At 61.5% G+C, this 27,817-nt stretch overlaps 1 protein-coding gene across 1 annotated transcript; it reads right to left on the reverse strand.

The window, feature by feature from the left end:
• Window positions 1-343: 343 nt before the first annotated feature.
• On the reverse strand, window positions 344-26,029 carry AEBP1 (AE binding protein 1). Its single transcript, XM_039524207.1, has 22 exons — window positions 25,013-26,029; window positions 19,853-20,284; window positions 13,867-13,932; window positions 13,458-13,529; window positions 13,026-13,097; window positions 12,142-12,231; window positions 11,011-11,097; window positions 10,367-10,456; window positions 9,898-9,993; window positions 9,298-9,372; window positions 8,803-8,912; window positions 8,550-8,689; window positions 7,725-7,809; window positions 7,012-7,156; window positions 6,374-6,462; window positions 5,539-5,662; window positions 4,982-5,178; window positions 4,528-4,707; window positions 3,855-4,200; window positions 3,147-3,286; window positions 1,883-1,982; window positions 344-1,405 (listed from the first exon to the last, which is right to left on the reverse strand). The coding sequence occupies exons 1-22, from the start codon at window positions 25,269-25,271 to the stop codon at window positions 840-842; spliced, it is 3,561 nt and encodes a 1,186-aa protein (XP_039380141.1). The 5' UTR covers window positions 25,272-26,029; the 3' UTR covers window positions 344-839.
• Between the last annotated feature and the right edge of the window lie 1,788 nt (window positions 26,030-27,817).

The following is a 27,817-nucleotide window of genomic DNA, read 5'->3' on the forward strand; positions in this document are numbered from 1 at the left end:
CGCCCCATTCACCTGTCATTGGGGTGCTGGCTCTTCGGATAAGGGCAAGGGCCTGAGCCTGCCATGCCGGGGGGAGCTGGCACTGCTGCCCATGCACTGTGGCTGCAGGGCCTGGCCATTCCAGCTTCACCACCACGGGACGCGGGAGCGACCCCGGGTCCCCGGCAGGGTGGGTCTGGGCTGCGCCCCACTCTGCAGCCCCACCGCCAGCTGTCTGCAGCCTCACCAACGGGGCTCTTGCTGTGAGCACCCTCAGCTCTCGACCTCTGCCCAGCCAAGCCATCCTCCCCATTCCCTGGCGCAGGGCGTCTCCTGCGAGGTGAGAGAAGACAAAGCTGGCACCTTTACCGACGTAGCTGGATTTATTCGTATAACAGGAACTGCGTGGAGGAACCCAGCTGCCTGTGGGGCTGCACTGCCCGTGCCTCCTGGGCCCTGCCCTGGAGAGGGTCCCAGCTCCCCCTGCTGGGCGGTGCAGGGCTGAGTCCTGCATCAACCCTCCCTCGCTCCCTGAGCCTGGCCAGCTGCCGGTGCTGCCCAGTCTCAAGGGGATCCCGTCGTTTCCTACCCAGGGGGGTCAGGCACCCCCATGCCCAGCCCCCGGCGGGCAGCTACGTACCCCTGGACTCCTAGAAAGCGGCGTGGTGAGCCTGGCATGGAAGCAGGAGGCCGGTGGGGGTGAGTACTGGGTTGACAGCAGGCTGCCTGGAGCCGCGGGGCTCTAGAAGCAGATGACAGTGCCTGCAGCTGAGGAAAGGGTGGCTGGCTGTGGGCAGGGAGCTGGCCACCGGGCACTAGCGTCTGGGTTAGGCCTTAGGCAGCAGCGACCGGAGCGCCTCCTAATCGCCAAAGTTCACAGTGTAGGTCTCCGCCGTGGTCAGGGGCTGCGCAGTCCCTGTGCCCACCTCCCAGGCCCCGGCCTCCGTCTCCAGCTCCATCACCAGCTCCGTCACTGTCTCCAGCTCAGTGTAGGTCTCGGTCTCCCAGGTGGCAGCGGTGGGCAGCGGCTGGCTCCAGGGGGCGAAGGTGGTGCTGCTGAAGGTGAAGGGGAGGGAGGTGGTGGGGGCCAGCGTGGGGGGGGCGCCGGTGGTGGTGGCGTTCAGCATGCGCTGGCGCATCTGTTGGCGGAGCCGCATGCGCTGGCGCATCCGCTGGCGGAGCCGCATGCGCTCCTGGGGCGTCATGGGCCGCCCAGACGGGATGCGCCGGATGGGCCGGTTCCCGTTCATGGCCATGATCTCCCGGATGCGTTTCCAGTTGGAGCGAGAGAGGACGAAGTTGCACTGCGTGGCGCCGATGTCGTACAGGACAGTGCAGGTTTTGACGCTGGGGTTGTAGCCCTCGGCCCTGGCCACCACGCGGTACTCGCCCGGGTTCAGGATGCGCCAGTAATCCCCGCCGCTGGCTGCAAGGGCACGAGAGGAGAAGGGTGAGCAGAGCTCACGGGGCAGGAGGTGGGGGAGCGGGGGGGTTGCCCAGCACCTCACAGGGTTGTCTGCACCCTTCTGGGAAGAGGATGCCCCCTCTTCCCCCTTGGCCTTTGCAGAGCCATGCCAGGGGGCTGGGCCAGCGCAGTTAGGGCCCCCCTCCCACTGAGGGCTGGGCACCTCCAGCCTTCGCTGTGGGGCTGCCCAGCTTGGAGACACTTACAGCTGCTGCAAGATACCTGCCGCAAGATACCTGTGCTCTGGTGTAAGGCCAGGGAGAGGTGGGGGCAGTGCCTGGCACTGGGTGGGCACAGGCTGAGTGCCCACGGTGGAGGGGGAGATCAGCACCCATTGCAGACTGGGGAGGCTGGGTGCCTGGGGACCCTCCATGGGGGTGCCTGGGGGCTTGCTGGGGGTGCCCAGGGACCTGCTGCGGGGGTGGGACGCGTCCGTACCTGTTTTCATGTTGTGGTTGATTCCTCCCACGATGATGGTGGCGTTAGCGATGGGGTCCCCCTGCTGGTCTGTCACCACCCCTTTAATGCCCCGATGCACCTGCCGGGGGAAAGGCTGTTAGACTGGGGCTGCTGCAGGACCCCCTCAATCCCCCCGCCCCCTGACGTTATTGATATAATCTGGGACCATATAGAACATGGTTGCAACCAAGGTCCTGTAGTGGCACCAAATCTTAGGTAAAGGGAGTCTTATAAGGTGTCTAAGACCAGGTTATGGGTTGCTGGTTATGATTATGGTGTCTATGTATGTATCATTTTGTAGTTGAAGTTATGAGTATTGGCTCTATACAGTCTGTATTTCAAAATTATGCTGTGCTTCTGGGAGACTTCCCACACAAGTTGGTGTTAGCTCTGCCTAGCCTGCTTGATGGCCCATTAAGGACCATCAGCTACACAACTGACCCATTGAGAGAAGGCAAATATGCCTTGCAACTCAGCAAAGTATGCAGGGACTGGCCCATGTGACTCCAGACTCCATTTTGCTGTAATTTTCCACAGAAAGGACAAAGAGCTGTTCTTACACCTGGAAAAAAATATAAAAGGCTGATGCCGCATCTCCATCTTGTCTTCAATCCTGCTTCTTACCTCTGGAGGGACTTTGCTACAAACTGAAGCTCTGAACAAAGGACTGAATGACCCATCCCAGCGGGGGATGTTCCAGAGACTTGATTTGAACCTGCAGTTTATTCTATCTCTGCTACAAGCCTGAACTAAGAACTTTGCCATTACTGTATGTAATTGATTCCATTTAACCAATTCTAGCTCTCATCTCTATCTTTTTTCCTTTTATGAATAAACCTTTAGATGTTAGATTCTAAAGGACTGGCAACAGTGTGATTTGTGGGTAAGATCTGATTTGTATATTGACCTGGGTCTGGGGCTTGATTCTTTGGGATCGAGAGAACCGTTTTCTTTTATTGGGGTGTTGGTTTTCATAACCAGTCATCCCCATAATGAGTGGCACTGGTGGTGATACAGGGAAACTGGAGTGTCTAAGGGAATTGCTTGTGTGACTTGTGATTAGCCAGTGGGGTGAGACCAAAGTCCTCTTTGTCTGGCTGATTTGGTTTGCCTTAGAGGTGGAAAAACCCCAGCCTTGGGCTGTGACTGCCCTGCTTTAAACAATTTGTCCTGAATTGGCACTCCCAGTTGGGTTCCGCCAGAACCACATCGTCACACCCCCGCTTTGGTTCCCCCGGCTCACCTGCTCCATGAAGGTGAGCAGCGACTCCTTGTTGTTCTCCCACTCCTGCTGCAGCTCGCTGGCGTGGGGGAACTTGTCGCAGCCCAGGTAGATGGAGAGCTCCAGGCAGTTGGTGTGCAGGTAGCTGAAGTCGTTCAGGCCTGGCAGAGAAGTGGGAACGGGCCATCAGCACTGGCCAAGGGAGGGCTGGAGCCTGCCCATGGGGGAGTGTTCCCCTCCTAAGGGGGCAGCAGGGTCCCTGGGGCAGGCAGCCTGGCTGCAGTGGTGCCAGCCTCGGGGCGGGTGGCCTTGAGCCGAGGGGGCACCTGGCCTGGGTGAAGCAGGCCAGAGCGGTGGGAACACGGGTGGGGGGCTGGGAGAGACCAGCTCAGCGATCCCTGCCTGCCCATGCTGCCCGGGGGGGGGGGGACAAGGAGCAATAGGGGCTGAACCCCCAGGTGGGGGGATGGGAGCCTCAGCATGCGGGGCCTTGCGAACAAAGCTCTGGAAAACGTCAGGAGGGGGTGACCCTAGAGTGGCCTGAGTGGCAGGGGCACCCAGCGGAGGGGCCAGCACTACGGGGCCTTGGGGGGTGTGCCCAGCTGAGGGTGATGTTGGCACCCTCCCCAAAGAGAGCCCTGTCTGTCTTAGTTCCCCCCCACCCCGCCACAGCACCTCTGACTGGCGGGTGTTTGCTGCAGCGTTACCCCCCCTCCAGCCTCCACTCACTCCCCACTCGGGGGTGCCACTTGGCGCCGCTGACGATGCCCATGCCGTTGGTCATGTCCTGGGTGTGGCAGCCCCCGCGGAAGGTCTCAGTCATGGTGAGGTGAGCCGAGGCGTAGGAGATGGCCAGCCAACGGAAGATGGCGTGGTCGGGGGTCTCCTGCGCATCCAGGTTCTCATCTTCATAGTCGTCCAGCGGGCGAGCCGCCGCCTCCCCCTCTCCCTCGCGGGGCGGCCGGGCCATGTCATAGGGGTATGACACCAGCTTCTCCCCGCCGTGGAAGTTGGCTCCCAGCACGAAGGGGGTCTTCTCCATCCAGGCGAGGATGGCGCGCACCTCCACAGCCACCTGGGGGGGGCACAGAGCCGGGGCCTGTAGGCACACAAGCCCCCACCTCCTGCCCTTGGCAGAGCCCCACTCTGCCCAGCGCCCACGCCTACCTGCTCCCCTGCTAATCCCCACTCCATGAAGTGGCCAGGCATTGGCTGGCACCCTGCCCAGTAGCTCCACCATAAATGCCAGCTTGGTTCCCTGCCAGCAGCCCCACTCCGGCCTGCTTGCAGGCTGCGATTGCCTTCCCCACTAGCCCTGCAGGCAGGGTTCCCAGCCACCCTACCCTCCTGGCAGCACATGTGACCGGGAGCCAGGGCACCCAGAGCCCCCACGGGCACTCACGTGGGCGTCTTCGGCCAGGTAGTGCTCGGGGATGGGGATGTGGTGGTTGGGGACCCGGTGTGGGACCCACTTCCGCTCCTCGGCTGCCCACAGCACGCTGGCCAGGTCCGGGAAGTTCTCGAAGATGTCGTAGCCTTCCTCGTTCCAGTGGCCCAGCGCCCAGTTACCCAGCTCCGAGCCCTGCGGGGAGGGGCACGACCCACTCAGCAGCAGGCCTCTGGCAGCTGGCACCAGCCCAGCCCAGCCTATTCCCCCCCCCCACGGCCATGCCCCAAGGGCTGGGCACAATGGAGCTGACAGAGACTGATGTGGCTTCCTCTGCCCCATTCCCTCATAGCATCAGGACCCCCCATGCCCGAGTCCCTGCACAGAGCCAGGCCGAGTGCGGCTGGTAACTGGGCCATGCTCGTGACATGCCATGGGGCAGCGCAGGCAGGCACGGGGGAGCTCTCACCGCCTGGCTGGCGATCTCGTAGCCGTCAGGGTTGAGGGAGGGCACGAGGTGGATGCGGGTCTCTGTCACCAGGCTGCGCACACGTGGGTTCCCGTCCTGGTACTCCTTGCACAGGAACTGCATCAGCAGCAGCAGAAGCTCACGGCCCAGCACCTCATTGCCGTGCAGCCCGGCCGTGTAGCGGAATTCGGGCTCCCCTGCGGGGAGAGGGCGCGGGGTCACGGTGATGCCCTCCAGCCCAGGGTGCCCGCAGAAACTGGCACAGCGCACCAGGTTCAGGGGAACAGTGGGCTGGGCAAACACAGGCAGCATCCCACCCCACCAGGAGCTCCTTCCCATGCAGGGAGAGACGCCCTCCGATTCCTGTGTGGGGCAGGCTGGGAGCTGGCAGGGCAACGCGCCCAGGAGCCCAGTGCCACCAGCTCCTGGCCCCTCGCCATACAGCGGCCTGGTGCTTTGCTGCGCTGAAATCCCCAGGCCGGAGGCGGCTAACGTGAGAGGGGTCTGCCTGCTGCCCCTGCCCCATTGCCCATCCCGCAGCCCAGGCCCTGCCTCACCAAGCTCATGCTCCCCCGGCTTGTCTGAGATCTCCATGGCGTAGATCTTCAGGCCGCGGGAGCTCTTGCCAATGTTGTAGATGCGCGTGATGCTGGGACACTCTTCGTTCACCACCTTCATGAGCTGCGGGGAGCAGGGAGGCATGAGCTGCAGGGAGCAGGGAGGCCTGCCCACCCCACCTGCCCACCTTGGGTGGCACCAGGGCGGGGATGGAGGGGCCCTGGGTGGGGAGTCCATGCCACCACCAAGGCAAGGGGGGGCAGGGGGGGCTGTATTGCTCTCCCACAAGGGGAATAAAGGCCGGGGAGCCGCTGTCAATGGGATACACAGTGGGGCGGGCAGCGGGCGCCCCAAGAGGCTCATGGAATCGGCTGATGTCACCCGGACGGGCGCCAGGCAGCTCTGGCCCCCGGCATCGATGAGCCGCTACTGGCTGTGAGCAGAGCTGGGGTGGGAGAGGAGCCAGGGTCAATCCTCGCTGTCAGTGTCACGCTGAACCCTGGCCGAACACGGGGGAGCCAGTCCCTGGCAATGACTCTGCAGAGAGGGTCCGAGATGCCGGGGACACGGGGCTGGCTGGAGCACTGGGAAATGCTGCAGATAGGAGGCACTTGCCCTGGCCAATGCGGCAGGAGGCCAGGGCAGTGCTAATCCCCCAGAGGGGGCAGGGGGGTTCCCTGGAAATACCCCAGGAGCTGGGCACTGCCCTGCGAGACCAGCAGCAGGCAGAGACTCAGAGCCAGCGCAGCGAGCGCCGAATGGCTCTGAATGCCATGCGGGGGGGGGTGGTGAATTCCCCCACCCCCATCTCCAAGGAGAGGGTTGCACACGCACCTGCCTCATGTCCTTGTAGCTGTGGTGGCGGAAGTCCAGGTTGTCGGTGGACGTCACCTCGTTCTGTTGGCTGTAATAGCTGCTGATGGCTGAGGAGGGGGCAGAGCCGCTGGTCAGACACGCAGCCGTGACCCGGGGAGCCAGGAGGCAAAGGGAGGGACCCTGGCGCCTGGGAGGGACCGTGCCGTGCAGGAGCCTCTCAGGCAGGTTTTGCGGTGGAGAGCCCCAGAGGGCTCGGCCCAGAGCCCCTCGTAGTGAGCTGCTCCAGCCAGTTGGTGAGCTCAGCGCGCTGGCACTGCCAAGGACGCTGGTGTGGGACCTGCCCCCTGTCCTCTGGGGCGCCAGGTGGGCTCAGCCAGCACAGGGCCGGCTCCTGGGCAGGACCATCCCAGTGCTGCTCCAGATCTCCAGAGTCACTGCAACCTGGGGGGGGGAGGGTGAGGAGCTGCAGGCCCCAGAGCCCCCCAGCAGCAGCCTGGCCCAGCCTGCCCATGCAGGGCTCTCAGGCCTGTTCTGCCGCAGCCATCCCATCCCTCCTGCCCCAGTGCCCAGGCCCCGCTCAGCTCCCCAGAGCCGCCTCCCGCCCGCGGCTGCAGCAGCGTCAGGCCCCGGTGGGTGCGTTTGCTCCCGTCTCTTACTGGAGAGGGGGCAGCCCAGCACCTCCAGCCGCATGCACAGGCTCCCATTCCAGATCTGCGGGTACACCCGGATGAAGCGCGCGACCACGGGCTCCGGGAACTCGGTCAGCACCGGCGTGTCCCTGTCCACGTTGCCGTGGAAGAGCTGCAGGGAGAGGCCCAATAGGCAGTGTCAGGTGTGGCACCAGAGGCAGGTGCCGGGCAACCCTACCCCCCACCATGCTCTGTCAGTGCCCCTCAATCCTGACCCACAGTCCCAGCCCTGGGCTCCCCCCCAGCTCTGCCAGTGCCCCTCAATCCCGACCCCCAGGCCTGGGCTCCCCCCAGCTCTGCCAGTGCCCCACAATCCCGACCCCCAGCCCTGGGATGCTCCCCCCAGCTCTGCCAGTGCCCCTCAATCCCGACTCCCAGCCCTGGGATGCTCCCCCCAGCTCTGCCAGTGCCCCTCAATCCCGACCCCCAGCCCTGGGATGCTCCCCCCAACTCTGCTAGTGCCCCTCAATCCCGACCCCCAGCCCTGGGATGCTCCCCCCAGCTCTGTCAGTGCCCCTCAATCCCAACCCCCAGCCCCAGGCCTGAGGCATGCGCCGGAGTTACAGCTGCTGTGCCCCAGACACGGTGGAGGCCGCCTGGGCAGGGTGGGGCCGGTTTGGGGGCAGAGCTGGGGGGTGGATGGGAGCCCCCAGCAGGGTGCCGGGGGGCAGGGCCCGTACCATCTCCTCGTAGCCATTGGAGTACATGACCCAGTTCTGGCTGTCGTTGCTGAAGCCCACGTAGAAGGCGGTGACAAAATCATCACTGGGGAGACAAGAGCATGGTGGGGACTCAGCACCCAGGGGCAGCTGGGGGCAGCCACAGTCGGGGGCAGGGAGTCTGGGGGGAGGGAGGCACAGGGATCTCGGCCTCAGGACACAGTCAGGGGCAGGGAGTCTGTGGGGAGGGAGGCACAGGGATCTCGGCCTCAGGACACAGCCGGGGGCAGGGAGTCTGTGGGGAGGGAGGCACAGGGATCTTGGCCTCAGGACACAGTCAGGGGCAGGGAGTCTGTGGGGAGGGAGGCACAGGGATCTTGGCCTCAGGACACAGCCGGGGGCAGGGAATCTGTGGGGAGGGAGGCACAGGGATCTCGGCCTCAGGACACAGCTGGGGGCAGGGAGTCTGTGGGGAGGGAGGCACAGGGATCTTGGCCTCAGGACACAGTCAGGCAGCACGAGTCCTAGGCCCAGGAGCAGCCTGAGGTAAGCGCCGCCCGGCTGGAGCCTGCACCCCGCACCCACTCCTGCACCCAAACTCCCTCCCAGATCCTGCACCCCAGGCTCAGCCCTCTCCCACACCCCAACCCCTGTCCCAGCCCGGTGAAAGTGAGTGAGGGTGGGGGAGAGCGAGTGACTGCGAGAGGGGGGATGGAGTGAGTGGGGCGGGGCCTCGGGGAAGGGGCAGGGCAAGGGTGTTTGGGTTTGTGTGATTAGACAGTTGGCAGCCCTAGCCTGGCCCGTACATACTGGATCTGGGACACCCACCCCCCAGCCCATACTTACTGGATCTGGGAGTCCCGGCCCTGTGTGATGACCCCTGTGAATTTCGTGGTTCTCCTGGTGTCCACCTCAATCCAGTGAGCCCGGGTGTCGTCCTCTGCGCACCAGGCGCCGTCAAAGAAATCGTCCTCGTTGGAGCCGGCCTGAGGGGTGGGCAAAGGGAGAGGGGAGAGGGCAGGGTCTGCCCTGAGGCCAATGGCAGGTAGGGGCGACCCCGGGTCTGGGTGGGTCTGGCAGGGGATGGGGCTGCTCCTACCTGCATGTTGAGCCGACCGCGCTGAGCTCCCAGGCCGTGCCGCAGCATGGACGAGGCCAGGATCTGGTCGTCCTCGATGCGGTGGGACTCCATCCCGATGGGGGGGCACTCTGCAAGGCAGGGAGGGCAGCGCCCGCGTGACAGGGGAGGCCCTCGCTAGCCCAGCTCCCTCCGGCCCCCTCATTCCCCGGCTCAGGGCCACGACCGCAAACCCAGCTGCCCCCTGCCCGGGAGTGACCCTGCTGTGCCCGCTGCTGGTGGCGGAGCGATTGGGGGACTTCTCCCTGCTCTCTGCCCCTTGCAGCTGGCATGGCCTCTGCCGGGGCCCTCGGGCCCAGTGTGGGCACCAACCCAGCCGTGCCAGTTTCTGCATCAACCAGCCCTGGGCCAACCGGCCTCACTCGCCTTCCTGCCCCATCATCATTCCTGCCCCCTGCTCTCCAAATGGGGAATGTGGCTCTGCCCCCTGGCTGGCACAGCCCGGGGGTCACTCACTTGTTTTCTCCTCCGGGGGCGTCCATTCGTCCTCATCTGTCTCCCACTTCTTCCCGCCCGGCTTCTTCGGCTTCCCTGCAGGTGGGTGGGGCGGGGGGTTAGTGAGAGGCAGGGGAGGATGCTGGGGCCGGGGCTGGGCCCCCTGCTCCGGGCAGGCACTGAGGGTGCCAGGCAGGGGCACGGAGAAGAGGTGGGAAAGGGGCCTGTTGCCCTGCACCCCTTGGCAGCTGAGCAGGGCCAGAGCAGCAGAATGGGAAGCGGCTGGGAAGGGCAGAGAGGTGGGGGAGTGGGGGGCGGGAACTGTGTGCACTTCTCTCTAACTCAAGCTGGCATGGCCAGAGCACCTGGAATGACCTATGCAGGGCCAGGCCGGAGAGAGGGCCCCACTGAGGGTCCTGAGTACAGTGCCCCGGGGCCAGGCCCCAGCCGGGGATTCGGGGTACGGTGTCACGGGGCCGGGCCCCGACCGGGGATTCTGGGTACGGTGCCACGGGGCCAGGGATTCTGGGTACGGGGCCGCGGGGCCGAGCCCTGCTGGGGGTCCTGCATGTGGCCCCGCTCCGGAGAGGACATGGTTCGGGGAGGCAGCTCCGCACTCACCTTTCCGCTCCTTGGTTTTCTCCTCCGCCCACTTGTCATCCGTGTCCACCTCCACCTCCTCCTCCTCCTTGCTGCTGCCGCCTTTCTTGGGCTTTCCTGCTCCAGGAGCGGAGAGGGGCAGGGTCAAGGCCAATGTGGCCAAGGAAGGGTTAGACCAGGCTCGTGGGTTCCTTCTGCCCCAGCCACTTGAGAACTGTGTCCCTGGGGATCCCCACGTAGCCGACGGGCCAGCGCCTGGCCAGGGGCAGCCAGCAGCACAGGCCACCTGGGAGAAGGGAGCCCACATGGCCAGGGGTTTGGTCTCCTGGGGAGTGCATGCACGGTCAGCATATCTGGCCCCGCCCACAATTAGCATGGCCCAGCCCCACGTTCCTTGCCCCACCCACAATTAACATGGCCCCACCCCATGTGTCTGGCCCCTCCCCCTGTGTGCCCTGCCCTACCCCACTGGGGGAAGCCCTCTCCTTACGTGGCTTGAGTCGCTCCTCGTCTGTTTCCATCTCGCCTTCGCCCTCTTTCTTGCTGGGGAACTTCTTGGGCTGGGGCAGGCCATATTCCACTGCGGGCGAGAGCGGGATGCGCTGAGGGACCGCTGCTGCTGAACGCCAGGGATCGGCCCCGCCGGATGCCACAGGACGTGATGCTGGGCTGCCGTGCACCCAGGCTGGGCCGTGTGGGCACTGGGCAGCCCTCCCCGCAAGACCCCAGCCCTGCCCAGTCATGGCCCTCCAGGGGGGGACCCCCTGTCTGCTGGTTCTAACTGGGGTTGGGGCCCCTGTTAGCTCCTGGGGGCGAAATGCCAGATCTCCCCCAGCTGGCCTAAGGCCCGTCATGCTGCCTGGGCCTACATGCACTGTCTGGGTGGCAGGCCAGGCCATGGCGGGGGTGGGAGCGGGATCATACGGGGGCCAGGGCTGTGGTGTCTGGGTGTAGGGCACGGGGAGGGAAGGGGGCAGAGAGCTGTGGGGTCCGAAGTAGGGGAGAGGGGGACAGAGAGCTGTGGGGGGAGGCAGGGTGCTGGGGGGAAGGGCAGGGGCCGAGTGCTGGTGGGGGAGGAGCCCAGGTGCTGGGGCAGGAGGGCCGGGGACCCGTCCTGAGGCGGCCGACACTCACTGTCGTCGTAGTCCGGCAGGGGTGGCAGTGGCAGCTTCTCATCGTAGTCCCTCTCGGGGGGCGGAGGGGGAGGCTCCACGGGCGGCTCTGCAGGAGGAGGAGAGAGGCCGAGTGAGCCCCAGGGAGGCGAGTACGGCCAGGTGCCGGCGAGGCAGAGCCGCCAGGGCTGGGGGGACTTAGCCCAGGACAGACCCTCTGAGGGCTAATGTTCGGCTGCCCGCAGTACAGTGTGGCCCACGACAGGGCAGGCAGGGGGCCTTTCAGAGGAGAGATCGTGGTCCAACCCCCACAACCCCTCCCCATCGATCTGTGGCATTATAGGGCGCTAGGCCTGTGGTCTGAGGTGAATTCAGGGACAGTGGCTGGAGCAGACCTGAGGGCTGCCCTAAATTGCCCCTCTGCTTCACTAGCCCCTGGGGACTTTGCAGGGGGCCAGAATAACCACAGTATCTGAGCACTCCAGCCCCTCCCGCACAGAGCAGGTCCTTGGTTCCCAGGCTGTGTGGGTCACAGATGTGTGGCTAAGGGGCAGGAGCAGAGTCCAAGGGTCTAGTTGGGCCTGGGCACGTCACCTAAGGGCACCGCTCCTGCGGCTCCCCATGCAGCGGAGCCTGTGGGCCCCAAGGGAAGGGCCCAGACACCCAAGCAGTGGGGAGGTGCTGCTTTGCATGGGGAGCTGGGCATGAGGAGTGGGCACCTCTCTGACCAGCGGGCACACGACCCAGGGCACCGGAACCTTTGTAGAAGGGGGAGGGGCCCAAGGCCAAAGTGCCCCCTCCCTCCCTGTGGCTGCCCAAGCCAGCTGCCCTTTCTTCTGGTGACACAGCAGCCCCTGGTGGGTGAAAGGTGTAATTGCAGCATCTCCGCAGCAGACTATTATTCTGTGGGGGAAAAACAATCTTCAGAGGACATGAATTCTGCGCTTATGTGCCTCTTGTTAAAAAGTATGGGGAGGGGGGTGGCTCCCTACTCCCTCTGGTTTGGTGCCGGTACACACAACAGCCTCTGCACCGATGCAGGGCAGCCTCAGACCCCTCCAGTGGTGGCCCACTCAGGGGGTTTTCTCCCCTGCCTGTCCCCCACCCCACTTCCTCCCTGGCTGGGGAAGACTCGGGGCCAGAAGAAACGTACTTGGTTTCTCCTCCACCTCCAACGGCGGCCTCTCGGGTTTCTTTCTGCTCTGAGGTTTCTTGGGTTTCTGCTGCCGCCGGACGTATTCGACTGGGGGGAAGGAACGTAGGTTTGTCACTGTCCTGCTGCGGGAGGGAGAGCGGAGGCTCTAACCAGGGAGTTTCTCCCAGGGTTGGGGCAGGGGGCTCCCAGGTGGCATGAGGGGACAACAGTGTCCAGAGTGGGAGGAAAGAGCTGGCAAGAGGAAGGGTAACGCCCCCCTGGGGAGAACGGGGCAGCAGCCTGGCCAGCAGATGCAGGGCTGCCTTTCTACCAGGCCGTCTGAGAGCCGGGGCAATCCTGGGGCAGGAAGGGGCACTCAGTGTCGGGGGGGGGTCCCCCTTCACCGTTGCGAGTGGGGTCAAGGGGGCAGAGCAGGCCGGATCCTGGCAGCTTTACTCGGATGCCAGCAGCCCTGGTCGTTGTCGTCCCCGCACAGGGACTGTGGGCCTGATCCTCCCCGCCTGGCACCGTGGGCATCACTTACCCCCATCCCAAGTCCAAAGGGGGCCTGATGCCGGGCACAGGAGGCTCAGGCCCCGTAGGACTTTGGCCCAAGGGGTATCAAGTGTTTAAGAGCCGTCTTACAGGATCCCAGGGCTGGGGCTCCGGGCTCTGCACAGGGGATGGGGCTGTGCAGCGCTGGGGGTCTGGGGCCTAGGAGGTGACGCTGCCCCGTCCCAGGGGAGCAGGGGGCGTCGCAGGCCGGCCCCTTCTTCTTGGTGTGGGGGGGGGTCTCTGGTGTGCGCTTGCTCTAGGGCAGGGCTGTCCCCACGGGGCCAGGGCCCAGAGGGGAGTGAGGGTCTGGGTGGAGGGGCCACGGGGAGGTAGCAGCAGCCCCGTACAGTCCTCGTAGTCCTCCCGCTCAATCTGCTCGTTGTAGTCCAGCGTGGGCGGCTCAGGCTCTTCCGTCAGCACTGCAGAGAGAGACAGACACAGTCACCAGCTGCTGCCCATGAGGGTGCTGGGACCCAGCTCGACAGGGGGCCAGGCCGGGGGGGACACAGTAGGGGCTGCTCTCTGCTGTGCCAGGCTGGAGCTAAACTGCGGGCAGGAGAGGGCAGCGCAGTCATTGCTACAGCCCCATCTGGGAGGCTGCACCAGGGCCGTGGGCCCGAGGAGAGGCCCCCCCCAGGGCTCCCACAGGATATGCCAGGGCTGGGGGCTCCTGGAAACTCTCCTGCCCTCCCCGAGGCCACGGGGACGCTCTGGGTTCAGAACAGGGAACTGAGGGGCACACAGCCAGGGCAGGCCCCACGCAGCTGGCGAGCGCTCACCAGGGTCGGGCGCCGGTCTCCGGTCCTCCCTGCTGGGCTCCCACGGCTCCGTCGGGGGCTCATGGAACTCATCTAGGAACAAAAGCTGTTGGCTGGGAGGGGTCCTCTGGGCCGGGCACCTTCCTGCTGCGCCAGGGCCTCTGCAGCCGCCCATGCCCATGCACTGCCCTGCTGCCCTCGCGCTGCATGGCCCACACGCTGCCCATGTGTCACCCTCGCTCCTGCGCCTCTGCCCCCCACAGCTCTCAGCAGCACATGCTGTTCCCACCAAAGCTCACCAAGCTGCTCCAGGCTCCTGTGCCCAAGGGAGATGGGGCCAAGCCTGTGCAAAGTGCCAGGGCAGTGCTGCGATGGGGGCGGGTCCACCCCGCAACCCCCACTCCCCTCCCCCTCCCTGAATCGCTCTTACTCCGGCGGCTCCCCGGCTCCTGTTCTTCAGCCCAACGCGACTCATCCGGCTCCTCGGGAAATCCATCTGGAAAACACAGGGCAGGAGTTCAGAGCACTGGGCCGGGGGCTGGGGAGGGGCGGGAAGGCAAGGGGCCGGGACTGAACAGCCCTCTCGATCCCTGCACCGAGAGCCACACAGCAGGGGTCCAGGCCCGGCAAAGGGCTCAGCACCCCCCTGCCAGGAGAAGGAGGAGCTCTCAGGGCCTGGAGAAGCCACATGGCCTTGTCTCTGCAGGAAGAGACTCAGCATCCGGCGGGGACGGTCCCCAGGGGGTTGGCGCTTGGCACCCGCTGGGATGGTCCCCAGGGGGTTGGCACTCGGTACCAGGCGGGGACAGTCCCCGGGGGGGTTGGCGCTCGGCACCCAGTGGGGAAAGTCCCCGGGGGGTTGGCGCTCGGTACCCGGCGGGGACAGTCCCCGGTGGGTTGGCGCTCGGTACCCGGCGGGGACAGTCCCCGGGGGGTTGGCGCTCGGTACCCGGCGGGGACAGTCCCCGGGGGGCTAAGTGCTTGGTACCAGGCGGGCCTGCAGGGAAAGGGTTTAAAAACATCTGGCTGTTTGGGGAAAATGCCCTTGACAGCTCTGGAGAGGACTAGCCCAGCTCGCTGGCTGAGTGGAACAGCACAGAATAGCTAATGGTACAAGTGAGACGACTAAAGTGGTGGTTTTACTCAGCGGCAGTGAGGGTTACAGCTAATAACCTGGAACACAACCCTCCAGGTTTCTCTTACTCAGCAGATGTTTGCTGAGGTTGTGGAAATTCTCCCAAGTCGCCTCCCCCCAGCCCCTGGGCACCGCGGAGTGTTTCCGCTTTTATAAATAGAACCAAACAGCAACTCCTGAATTTGCGGCTGGGTCAAAGACATTAACAGCGCATTGCCAATTTGGAGAGCGTTTCTATGGGGTGTTCAGTTACTGTGCGGTTTGCAAGACGGAGCAATTGTCTGAGGCTGCTTTAACCCTCAAATGTGCACTAGAAATTGTGTTCTTGATGGAGACTGCTGCTAAAAATGCCTGGGAGCTGCAACAGCATCCGGGCAACAAATAAATGGGAGGTCAGCCCAAAATGGACAGTGCTCTGTCTGCATGCTCCTGCTGTGGCAAACCGGCCTGCCATGCAAAAGGCTGTTGGTTCACAGACAAACCCTGCAGAAGCTGCAACAAACTGGGGCGCAGACAGGTGATGTGCAAAACGCACAACCACCATCTCACAAGGACAAGCCCGGGGGCTTTCGTCAGCTCGCCAGGGACGGCGTGGAGTCCACAGAGAATGCTGGGGCATAAGAACATAAGAGCAGCCATACTGGGTCAGACCAAAGGTCCAACCAGCCCAGTATCCTGTCTACCGACAATGGCCAATGCCAAGTGCCCCAGAGGGAATGAACAGAACAGGGAATCATCAAGTGATCCATCCCCTGTCACCCATTCCCAGCTTCTGGCAGACAGAGGCTAGGGACACCATCCCTGCCCATCCTGGCTAATAGCCATTGATGGACCTATCCTCCATGAACTTATCTTTCTTGAAGCCTGTTATATCTTGGCCTTCACAACATCCTCTGGCAAGGAGTTCCACAAGTTGACTGTGTGTTGTATGAAGAAATACTTCCTTTTGTTCGTTTTAAACCTGCTGCCTATTAATTTCATTTGGTGACCCCTAGTTCTTGTGTTATGAGAAGGAGTAAATAACACGTCCTTATTTACTATCTCCACACCTGTCATGATTTTATAGACCTCTCTCATATCCCCCCTTAGTTTCCAAGCTGAAAAGTCCCAGTCTTATTAATCTCTCCTCATACGGAAGCCGTTCCATACCCCTAAGCATTTTTGTTGCCCTTTTATGAACGTTTTCCAATTCCAGTTCCATCTCTCCAACAGTTTGTGTAACAATAAAGGGTCCGTGGGATTTCTTTACACCAGACGGAGCAAGACATCAAATGGAGCTGGATACCGGGTCTGCCATGTCTGTGTCGGATAATCTGAGGCTCTTTAAAGAGGGGACTTTGCAGAAAACTTGGTGCTACTAAAAACATACATGGGGAAGTCCTCACTCCCCTGGCGATTATTACACTGAACGCAACATACAAGTGTGTACAGCACCTGTTAAACCTCTCTGCTGTGAAGCGAGAGGGTCAGGTATTATTTGACAGAGTGGCTGAGAGAGATTCAGGTGGGCAGCAGAGCATAAAGGTCCAGATCCTCCAAGTTGTTTAGGCACCTAATTCCCGTTGATTTCAAAATGCCAGCAGATTTACAAAATTGTATGGCCTCTGGCCCAAAACAAACCTCTTGGACAAGGCAGAGGATATCTTTCAGGAGGGCATCAAAACCTTAAAACACCTGCCAGCAAAACTTGTGCCTGAAGAGGGAGCAATTCCTACATCTTGCAATGTTCATCCAGTGCATTTTGCCATAGGGCACTTAGGACTCCAGAATTATACCCAAGGTCAACTGGAGCAAATGGAGTGAAAAAGGGGGAGGAGGGATAGCTCAGTGGTTTGAGCATTGGCCTGCTAAACCCAGGGTTGTGAGTTCAATCCTTGAGGGGGCCATTTAGGGATCGGGGGCAAAAATCTGTCTGGGGATTGGTCCTGCTTTGAGCAGGGGGTTGGACTAGATGACCTCTTGAGGTCCCTTCCAACCCTGATATTCTATGATTCTATGAAAAAGAACACAGCTGGCCACATTTGTGGTGATTTCAAGGTTGCCTGGTACTGCATAAAGATCAGTATCCCTGGCCTGGAAATCAGGCTATAATTGCCTCATTAGCTGGCAGGAGGCGTCTCTCCGAGATCGACCGACCCTGAGCCTATCTACAAATGGAGATTGAAAATTGTCACAAGTACTGCGCGATGAACACACACAAGGACTTATTCCAACATCACTGGCAGGCGTTTGGAATAGCATCCACACTTGCTGTCTGGGAGCGAGCTCTAGACCTGCTATTAGAGGGCATTGCCAGTGCTCAGCATTACTGATCACAAGAGCTAGGGGTGAGGAACACCTGGAGAAACCTCCCAGAGGTCTCTGTGAGTCTGAATGTGGGCTTGGGGCAAACAAGGAGAAATGGGATTTTTTCCAAGATTCAGTTGCATACGGTGGCCATTCCATGGACAAAGATGAGCTGCACAAATCCCAAGAGCAAGGCGAAGCTGTCCTTATGGCATCCCAGCCACGACACGTGTCCCACTCACATTCCTTTCTGGGCATGGTCAGTTACTACTGACGGATCTTACTTAACACAGCAACCGGGTTATGAGCTGTTGCACAGTGGACATTAGCTCGTCTCTCTCACCAATCGAAGTTGGTCCAGTAAAAGACCTCACCCACCCTGTCCGTCTACAGCAGTGGTTTTCAAACTTCGGGTCGCAACCCAGTACTGGGTCGCAGAATGCAAGGCACTGGGTCACCTTGCTCAGTACCCAGGGACCCTGGCAGCCGGCCAGTAAAAACTAATAGTCTGTTCTGACACCGCGCTGCACCCCGGAAGTGGCCAGCAGCAGGTCCAGCTCCTAGGCAGGGGGGACATGGGACTCCATGCGCTACACCCACCCCGAGCACCAGCTCCGCACTCCCATTGGCTGGGAACTGGCCAATGGGAGCTGGGGGGGAGGGCGGAGCCTGCGGACCTCCGCCTAGGAGCTGGACCTGCTGCTTGTCGCTTCCGGGGCGCAACGCAGTCTGTGGTGCCAGGACAGGCGGGTAGCCTGCCTCTGCACCCTGGCTTCACCAGTGACCGGAGCCGCTGGAGGTAAGCTCATGCCCCAGCCCTGTGCCCCAACCCCCTGCCCCAGCCCAGTACCCTCCCCCACAAACCTGGAGCCCCCTCCTGCACCTCAAACCCCTCATCCCCGGCCCCACCCCCAGAGCCTGCACCCACAGCCCAGAGCCCTGACCCCCCTCCTGCACCCCAACCCCCTTCCCCAGCCAAGAGCCTCCTTCCACACCCTGAACCCCTCATTCCCAGTCCCACCCCTCAACCCTCATCCCTGCACCCCAACCTTTTGCCCTAGCCCTGAGCCCCTCCCACACCCCAAACCCCTTATCTCCAGCTCTGTTGGGTCGCGGGCATCAACAATTTTCTTCAACTGGGTCGCTGGAAAAAAAGTTTGAAAACCACTGGTCTACAGTGAGCCACGGTTCTTGATGAAGTCAAGAAGCTTCCAGGATCAGGAAGGGTCCTTACCAACTACAGCACCCCTTTGCTTATGAAGATAGCTTGTGCCACCTCACGTTATGGAACTGGAGCAGTCATTTCACAAGGGGTGGAAGATCACACTGCCTTAGATCTCTTGGCAAAAGGGAAGAGAGCTGTACTTGAAGTGAGCGAGAAGCTCCGAGTGGAGTTAAAAACTGTCACCAATCCCTGGGTGGGCAATGGTTCACCAACCACTGCTTTCGGTTTTAAAGGAGACCCGGCAATGACTCCAGCATGGTTACAGAGAGGGGTGATGTTCAAAAGGGCCAACCGACATGCGAATGCAGATTGCTTGACATGCTGGCCCGCTGGAAAGTGGCAGGTAAGCTGGCACACGGAAGTGGCACCAGAGCCAAGTAGATATGTTCTATGTGGCACCCTTGCCATGGCCAATGAAACCCTAACAATGACCCAGTGCTGGTGAAAGAGCAGGACATTTCAAGGAGTGGATGGAGTAATATGCCCGGACAGCTGTGTCCATCTTTCTTTGCTCACAAAGAACCGTTACGTGTATATCAAGGTTGCGAATGTGGTTATTCCTATGGGGCTCAGGGCCCACGTATTCCAAGAATTAGACAAAGACTATTTGGGAATTTCAAAAAGGCAAAGTCTGGCCAAGAGTCCCAGGTGGTGGGCAGGGATTGATACACAATGGAGGAAATGCCAGAACAAGCGTCAAGATTGTCAGCGAACGCAACACATGCCTAAACGTGCTCCATACTGGACCGTTTTCAGGGCCATATATTGCCGTAGGTGCCCAACCTAACCGACTTGCAGCATTCTGTGTGCATTCCACTAGGTCAGCGCAGAGGGTTAGGAGTCGGCTTTTCAGGGACTGGAGTTTCTGAGCAGATGGTGACAACGGAACCTAATTCACATCCAAAGATGTCCAATTGTTTGTCGAGATAAATGGTATCAAACATGGCACCTCAGCTCCTCACCGTCCTGGCAGAAATGTTCCTGCAGACATTCAAGCAAGCGATCTAGACTAGGACCCCCCAATAAAGCTGGCTTACCACACAATATTGCAATTTTTTCTTGGCCTATAGCAACGAAGCCCATGCGATTGCAAATCAGATGCCAGCAATGTTGTTTATGGGAGGTGATTTAGGGTCTCGCCTGGACTGGTTAAACTTGATGCTCATAAGAATCAGGTGGATGTGATTATTTGTGGCTAGGCAGTCAGGCTGGGTGAGAAAATCTTAGTGCGGGACGACCAAGCCAACTGGGGGAGCCCTGGAGTGACTGCACCTGGCCCGCTACCTCAGTGGACAGAAACAGCACCGAACATGCCCCAGAAAAGACTCATAACCCAGTCTTGAGGCACAAGTTCCACAACACTGCTGCCTCCTGGAAATCCCGAGCCGCGACACAGCCAGAGGCAGTGACGGCACCCGAGAGCCTCCTGGCCCTGTTTCTACTCCAAGGGACATTGATGCTACCAAGCAGGAAGCTGTCACCCCAGACACTGTTCTGATGCCCACGAGGTGTTCTCCAGGGAGAAGCCACCACTCAGATTGGCCATGCAGCATGTTTAGTGATGCTCACGGATTGGTAACAACTTGGTCATGTCCTTTCATGCTAAAGGGGGAGGAGCCTGTCGTGTGTAGGAATTGGGGGGGTCGCCCTTGAGGTTGGGAGGTTCTGGGGAGGCGGCAGGCAATGGGACCAGGCGGGGAGGAGTGCGGGGCAGGTGGGCGCCTCGTGCTGAGTGACTGGCAACCTGATCAGCCAATCAGTAGCACTTACCTTTGTCCCGTTCCCCATAGGTCCGGGACCTCTCCTCTTCCTCGTCATAGGGTGAGGCGATTCTGGGAGTCTCGGGCAGGTCGTAATCCTTTTCGGCTGGTGGGGGGATCAGAGGTCTCTCGGGTTGCCGGTACCTCTCCTCTTCCTCGTAGGGCTGGGTGGGGAGTGGTATCTTGGGCCTCTTCCCAACAGATGGCTTCTTGGTGGCTTTGGGAGGCTTCTCCTTGGGCTTCTTGGTGGCCTTTGGCTGCTTCTCCTTGGGCTTCTTGGTGGCCTTTGGGTCCTTGTCCTTGGGCTTCTTGGTGGCCTTTGGCTGCTTCTCCTTGGGCTTCTTGGTGGCCTTTGGCTGCTTCTCCCTGGGCTTCTTGGTGGGCTTGGGAGGCCTCTCCTTTTTCCCTTTCTTAGGTTTCTCTTTAACCTTCACAGTTGTCCCTGTATAAAAGGAAAGAGTCAGTCCCAGGCAAGTCTCTGGCCCCCACCCAACCAGCTGGGCCCCAGGCCTCTCCCTATTGGGTCTGTGGGGCCACCTGCCCCCACCCAGCTGGGCCCCAGGGAGTCATTGTCATTCTACACATGAAGGCAGCCACACTCTGTTGGGGCCTGTCTCTTCCCCTGCCTTTCAGCAGGACATTAAACAATACCCACTGGGGATTTCTGATGCCCACGGCCCACTGGGCACCCAGCCTTGCCAGCACCATAGTCTACAGCCTCTGTGTCCGAGCAGCTGCCTTGGGTTCCTTCTATTTCCCACACGATGACCTAGGCTGCCCTGCCCACATTCTCCACCACTTCCACGCAGAAGCAGCCCAGCATTTAGAATTTTTAAATCTCCCGCTGTTTGGAGCCAGGCTCACAAGCTGTGAATAGTCGGCATTGGTAGTGCCAGCCCTGCAGCGTGCCAACCCTGCAGCATGCCCACCCTATCGCGCTCGTCATTCAGCCAGCGAATCCGGCCGCAGTGTGTCTGCAAACCGAGAGGGCACCCGTTGGAACGATTAGCCGGGTTCTTTGCGTGCGTCACTCTCGGCCGCTCACTTACTCAGCAAGCAGCTTGGGGGGCGGGAAGGGGCGGGGGGGTTCAAACCTCCCGTTCTACTGATTGGAGACCATGGTCCTGAGAATTGTTTCTACTCCCTGATGGGGCGAGAGCAATCAGCTGCCCCAGCGAATTCCCACGGTTATGAATATGAGGTTTGCTTTCTGGGAATGTTCTCCAGCAGTCACAGATCATCTCTCCTCCTTCTGGGAACAATCCATGCTCCCCAGGACAGGCAGAAAGCCAGCGCCAAAGAGATGGGGGGAAGATGAGCAGGAAATGCCTTGGCATAATTGCCCAGCTCCAGCCCCACTGATCTGACCCCAGGATGGGACCCAGGACAGAAGCTAGGACCTTGGTGTACAGTCAGCTGGACATGGAGGCAGGGGAATAGGGAACAGCTGAAGGGGGAGTGGGAAGCATGGGCATCTGGCTCTGTTAGTGCCCTTGCCCGGAGGCCCCTCGTGGACTGGTGTGTGATGCAGGGGGCACTCCAGGAGGCAGGTGCTCTTCAGGCATGTGGTCAGGGTGGGGGCTCTGAGATCTCCCCGGCCCAGGGCTCCAGCGAGCTCCAGCCAGACATGGAGGCCTCGCTCCATGACTCAGTGGCTGACAGGAAGGAGAGGAGGCTGCTGAGTAACGGCCCCGTCGCCCCGCGGCAGCCACAGGCTCATTCCAAAGCTCTGAGCAGCAGTGTTCCCATGTCCTCTGGTGTGTGAGCAGAGAGGGCCCAATTCTGGGCTGGGATTTGTAGCCACTCCCGCTCCTGGGGGAACGGGGCAGAATGTCTCCACCGCCCTGAGTGCCCGCTGGCTGTCCAGCGCCTCCCAGGAGTGTGACACTCACATGGCCCCGTTGAACTGACATGCCCAGGGCAGGCTGCAGGGAGGAACGAGTCCCCCATGCAGAGGATACAGGGCTCCTTCCTCCTCCTCACTCCCTCGTCCCCTGGGCCTCTGGGTGAAGCCCCATTCTGGACACAAGCTGAGTTGGAGTTCCTCACTGTCTGCCCAACCTCGGCAGTGACTGGATGCCCCCACACCCGACCCGGTCGGGGCTGATACACTCGGCAGCCATGGCTAAGCAGACAAGCAGCAGGTTTCTGACAAAACAATGTGCAAGGAGAGCAGTGTGCCATCGCTGGATTCCCGAGTTAACAGCTCCCTGTGATGAACGGCCCCCAGCTCACACCTCTCCAGCAACCTACCCTAACCCAGGGCCCTGCCCCTGGGTGACAGACCATTAGGGCTGTCTCAGACAAGCCTTCCTGTCCTGCTCGGGGAGCACAGCCTCCCTCCTTGGAGAAGCTGGCGCAGCCCCACAGACTGAGCAAAACAGAGCGAGCCCCCGCCAGGGTCCAGGCTGTGCACCAGCAGCCGCTGAGCAGGGAAACCTCGCCCGAGGGCTGGGGCAGCAGCCAAACCCCGCTCTGCAGGCCTCGGCCTGGAAAAGCTGACGGGATGGAGCGGGCAGCCCACTTCCAAAGCCCAGAGGGGCCGTGCTGTCAGGGGCTTGTGCGATCGGGAGCACTGGTGAGAGACAGCATGTGCACGGCTATCCCTTTCCCCCGCCCAGCTCTTCCATGCCCTTCAATCCTGACCTACAACCCCCAGCTATCCCGGCCCTGGGCTCTTCCCCAGTGTCTGCAATGCCCGTCAGCTCAGACCCAGCACACGGCACTGGTAAGGATGGCAGCACAAAGCTCTCCCGTGCAGGATTCCCCTTTCTGCCCCATCACTCGACACCCGATCCATACGGCTCTTCCACCCCGCCATGGGGACTGGGAGCAGGGGGAAGTGAACCCAGCTGCCCACTGTGCTCTGAGACCTGCTCACAACCTGGTGGAAGCCCTGGCAAAGGCACCAGCCCCCATAGAGCCCAGGGATGATACAGCCTCCTCAGGACACAGGAGGGAGAGAGAATGGAGCTAGGGGCCAGCTGAAAGTTTTCCATCAAGCCCATACAGAAATTTGGCTTTTCCACTAAACCAGTTTTGTTGTTGTTGTTGTTGTTGCAAAAAGCTTCTCTTTCCTGTGGGGGGATTTCAGTGGAAAAACCAATGCCCGAAACCTGCAATATTTGGATCCTGCAATGCCCCATGGGAGATGCAGTTCAGTTGCCTCGCTCCCCTCTTCTCCTCGATGCACCACGCTCCCCAGGGGACTTCGTCTCCCATGATGCTCCGCAGCCACACTCCTTCCAAGCCCCTCCCCAAAAGGGGAACCTGTTGTGCATCATGGGAGATGTAGCCAGACCAGGGAGCTGGGCCTACAGCAGCCAATGGGAGGACACTGCACCCAAATGACAAGTCCCATGAGCAGGAGGGGTTGCAGGGGAATAGGTGGGCTCCCATTTTCAAATCAAAATATTTGGGAGGTTGATTTTTTTCCACTGAAAACTCTAAATGTTCTAGTTCTCAGTCACACACCCCATGCGGCGGGGTTCACACTGCTATCACCCAGTGAGCTGCTGCTGTGGGTCAGCATGGAGGGGGGACGCCATGGGGCAGGGCGGCTGAGGGTTGGGGAAGGCTAATGGCGCCTCCTGCCAGCCTCCAGGAAAGCTGCATGGCAGAGCTGTGTTAAGGCTGAGAGTGGAAGCAGGCAGGCACACGAACACATGCATCAAGGGAACCACGTGCACACACACAAACATGGACGGAACCACATGAACACACACATCATGCATCCACCAGACACACACGCGGGGGCACTTCCCCCAAAGACAGTACCCAGTCGCGTTTATTGTTCCGCCAAGCCCATGCTTTCTGGGCTTCTGATTTTTGGGGGTGTGGGCCTGGCTCCCCTCCTGCCCTGGGCTCTCCCCTAGAGGCAGCTCAGTGGGGACATTTTGGAGCCTGGCCTTGGATCACTCTTGTGACTATCTGACTGCCCCACCTGTAAGCTGGTCCCAGAGACAGCCCTGGTGCGAGGGTAACCGCCTCACCTGTGCCCCCCTGTGGCTGTCTGGAGGGGGACACTGGGATATCAGCTTCCCACATCACCCTCTGCGCTAACACTTGGGGGGAGGTGGGGCTGGATTCTCAGCCCTAGGGGCCAGACCCTCCATCGACCCCTCTAACAGGGACAGCATGGACTAGCCCCCCTGCAGCCCTGCTCCTTACCTGGGCCATCGGCACAGGGGAGGGGGGGAGCAGCTCAGCTCATGCAGTGCAGGGGGAAGCTGGGATTGCGGGGGGAGGGGATGAATAGACACTGTCCATACAGGGGTTTGCTCTCTTGTAACTGTGACAGATGGGGGAGGGGGTGAGTGTGCCCTGGGATCTACATGGGGGGAGAGGGGGAGATCTGCCCCAGGGGGCACAGACTCCACCGTGGCTGCCCCCTGGCTTTGCCTCAGGGATGCTGAGCACACTGCCCCAGACACTAACAGGCCGGTTTGCTGGGAGGACACCACCGACCAGGTGCTGATCTCCAGACATCTCTTTCGAGCAAGAGCCAAATACCAGCCCCCGTCGCTCCTTGGGAAGGGACAGTCCACACCCACCTGACGGCCGGGGTGTCCCATCACAGCAGGGTTCCCGCAGCATCCAGGGCTGGCGCTGTCAGAGACCGGACCCGGGGCTGGGTGGACCCAGCTCTGACCCAGGCTGGCGAGCCCTGTGGTCCAGTCTCCAGCCTGTCACCCACAGCTGGGAACCCCCAGTAGCGCCGACCGGCCTGGGTCGAGGGGAAGGGGCGGCAGCTCCCAAGGCATTTTGGGAAGCCCAGCACGGCAAGGGGCACTGGCTGCTCCGCTCTCCCACTCCCCATCTCCCCAGGGGCACCCAGCACGAGCCAGGCAGCAGGAACCCCACATCCCGAGCTGCACGTCGCAGTCAGCAGAGCCCCTCTGCTGGCCTTAGGTAGCTGCAAGCAAGTCCCTTCAGGCCCAGTTCCCCCTGCCAAGCTCCTGGGTGCCAGTCACACCTGTGCAGAGTGGATGTAGGAAATGGGGTCTCGAGGGGGCTGGGCAGGGCCGGATTGGGACCAGGCAGAGTTAGGCCCAAGGGGGGTAGGTGGGGCAGGATCAGGCCCCAAGGTAGCCAGGCAGAATTGGACCAAAGAGGGTGGGGTGGGGCAGGATCGGGCCCTCTATGCCCAGGTTGCTCTCAGAACACTTACCTTCTTCCACCTCCGTGGGGGCCTTGGCTGCCTTGTCCTTCCCTGCAGGCTTCAGCCTCCCTTGTGGCTCGGGGGGCTCCTCCAGCCCCCGCCCCCCGGCTTCCTCCTCGCCCTCGGGGCTGACCTCCCGCAGGAAGCCCTGCAAGAACTCCTCAATCTCGTCATCCGTCAACTCCGGCGGGGGCTGCCCTGGGCTAGGGGTCAGCAGCCCCACAAGCAGGCAGAGCGGCAGCAGGCAGCAGGCACCGGCAAGCCCCATGGAAGCCTCACACCCCCGGGGGGGGCTAGGACAGAGTTAGAGACCCCCCAGCCCCGGAGGGCACAGATCCTGGCCTCACCTGGCCTACGGGCTGGCTGGCTGTGTGGGGACAGGACCCGGTGGGGGGCTGTTTGTCGCTCTCGCTTCCTTCAGGGCAGCTGGGTCACCGGGCTCCACAGCAGGCAGATGCGGCGCAGCTGTCAGGACAGGGCAGCTCCGGGGCTTCCGGAGCGGGCGGTGGAATGTGCTGCCGACAGGGGGGTGGAGGGGGAGCAGGAGCCAGCCCCAAAGAATGCAGCTCCGCACAGCTGGGCTTAATTCAGACCAGAAGGTTGTGGCTGCGTCAGCTTTGAAGTCAGAGGCAGCAGGCCAAGGGCTGGGAGCCAGCAGGCCCCCACGACGCCCTGGAGAAGTTCCCCCCCCACATCCAAAAGTGGGGGGTCCAGGCTGGGCTGTACGGATCGGTCCAATACACCCAGCGATCGCTGCAGCCAGCAAACGGCGCCTGAGAGCTCAGAGACTCCTCACTGTCGCCCTGCTGCCCTCCCCCCAGGGTCTCCAGCTCCCCCCACACAGAGGGGGCTTCGGCAACGCAGTTCCTTTTGCTGAGGCTGGTCGCCGGGACTCCAATCTGCGGGGCGTGGATTGTGGGGTTGATCCAGTCCCGGAGCGCAGCAGCAGCAGGCACCTTCCCCTCTCCCCTACAGCTGTCGGAGTGGAAGCCTGGCAGCTGGAGGAACTGTCTAGCTCTGTGGCGGGAACCAAGGCCAGCCTCCCCTTCCCATTTCCAGAGAAGGGTGGATCAGAGAGGGCAGCGCCATTCGCTGTAACCCCATCCTGCCTGGGGAAGGGGAGATGCTGCCCAAGGCAGCTAGCACCGGCTCAGGCACCACAGGACCAGGGGAGACTTCCAGCGGTGTCGGAGAGTCATTCGCAGCCAGCGCTGGGATCGGCCTCTGGGACGCCCCCTCTGCGGCACCCGCTCAGCACGCCGCCCCAATGGCAGAGTGCACAAGCCAAGGTGCCCGGGATGCCGGCTCACTGCCGAATGCAGGAGTCCCTGGGAAGATCTGGTCCAAACCACGCAGGGGCCGGACGGCTCCAGATCCCTGCAGAGGAAGGAGAGGGCTCTCCCCAAATATACCGAGCAGAGGTGGGATTCGGGTCCCAAAGCCCAGGCAGGCACCCAGGGGACATGACTGTACAAACAGCAAAGTCACCTTCTCCCAGGACTCTGTTGGTTCTGCAGCTGGACCCCTGGATCCAGTGGCCCGCCCCCCTGGATTTTGTGGCCCACCGGTTTCCATGCCAGGTCCACTGGACTCAGTGGCCAGGCCCCCCACTGAACTCAGCGGTCTCTGGTGCAGCAGATGGGAAATTCTGTGCCTTAATGATGATGGACAGAGTCCCCTCGCCCTCTGCGCAGCAGGCCCCCGGTTGGATAGCCAGGCGCTCTTTCCACGCTTGCCGTAAGCTGTTGGTCGCTGCGAGATTTCACCATGGGAACTGCCAGGGAGAGCCTGCAGGGCATGGCAGCTGTGGAGGGACAGCAAGGGGCTGGCACCTATGAAGGCATCGGGAGATTGTGGGAGAAGACACTAGCTGGCTTCTTCCGCTAAAGCAATCAACAGTTTGTAGCCCGCCCCCATGGCATCCTTTGATCCCCAAATGTGGTAGAGCTCCTTACTGCTCCCTCCTCAAAGCCTTGGTGATGCACCTTAGGACATAAAGTAAATGTGCACATGCCATCAGTAGGGTTCAGAGTTAACATGCTCTAGTATCTGCCAGGTCACACAGGGCAGGTTTTCATCGAGGAGCAGTCACACACCAACAGGGAGATTCTGGGAACCAAATCTGCACCCAGAGGAGAATTCTGCCGCGCATTCCCCGACGGTGGACTCTGCCAGGCCTCAGATCTCAGCCAGGCCTTCCCTATGCTGAGCGCAGGACTGAAGGACATGGCACAGCCAGCTTTAAGCTCCCTTTGCATTCAGGTCCTGCCCAGCCTCCTGCGTCAGCTACACTGGCCCCACCGTGCTCCTTGTGGCCCCTGGGAAACAGAGAAGAGAGTTTCAGTGTGGTGTGCCCTGGTCACGGCCCCTCATTTTCCCTGCCTGCAGTGTGCCCCAAACCAGGGGCTGGCTGCCAGGCTGCTCCAGCAGACACCCTTCAATGTGGGGTCTGCAGAGGGTGTTCCCCAGAGCTCCTTGGCAATCAGGTATCTGCCCCCGCCAGGCACTCTGGGATCACTCACGCAGGGCTCCCTGGGCACTGGGAGGAGTCCGTCCTGCCTCACCCCTTAACACCCGCCCAGATCCCTTCCCCAGGGATATCCTAATCCCTGGCTGGAGACCAGAGCTGGCAAAGTCTGCTGTCAATGGCCCCAGCAGAGCGATGCGAGCTGCCCCCAGACTCCTCCCATAGCCACAGAGCTGCTGGCGCCAGGTTGGGCCCCCTCCCGCTCCAGATGCCCACCCCCAGTTCCAAATGTCCCAGCCTTTGGGAGACATGGATCTGTACTCAGGCCAAGCAACAAACCTCACTCT

The sequence above is a fragment of the Mauremys reevesii genome, linkage group 2, assembly GCF_016161935.1.
Source record: "Mauremys reevesii isolate NIE-2019 linkage group 2, ASM1616193v1, whole genome shotgun sequence".
Taxonomy (NCBI): Eukaryota; Metazoa; Chordata; order Testudines; family Geoemydidae; genus Mauremys; species Mauremys reevesii.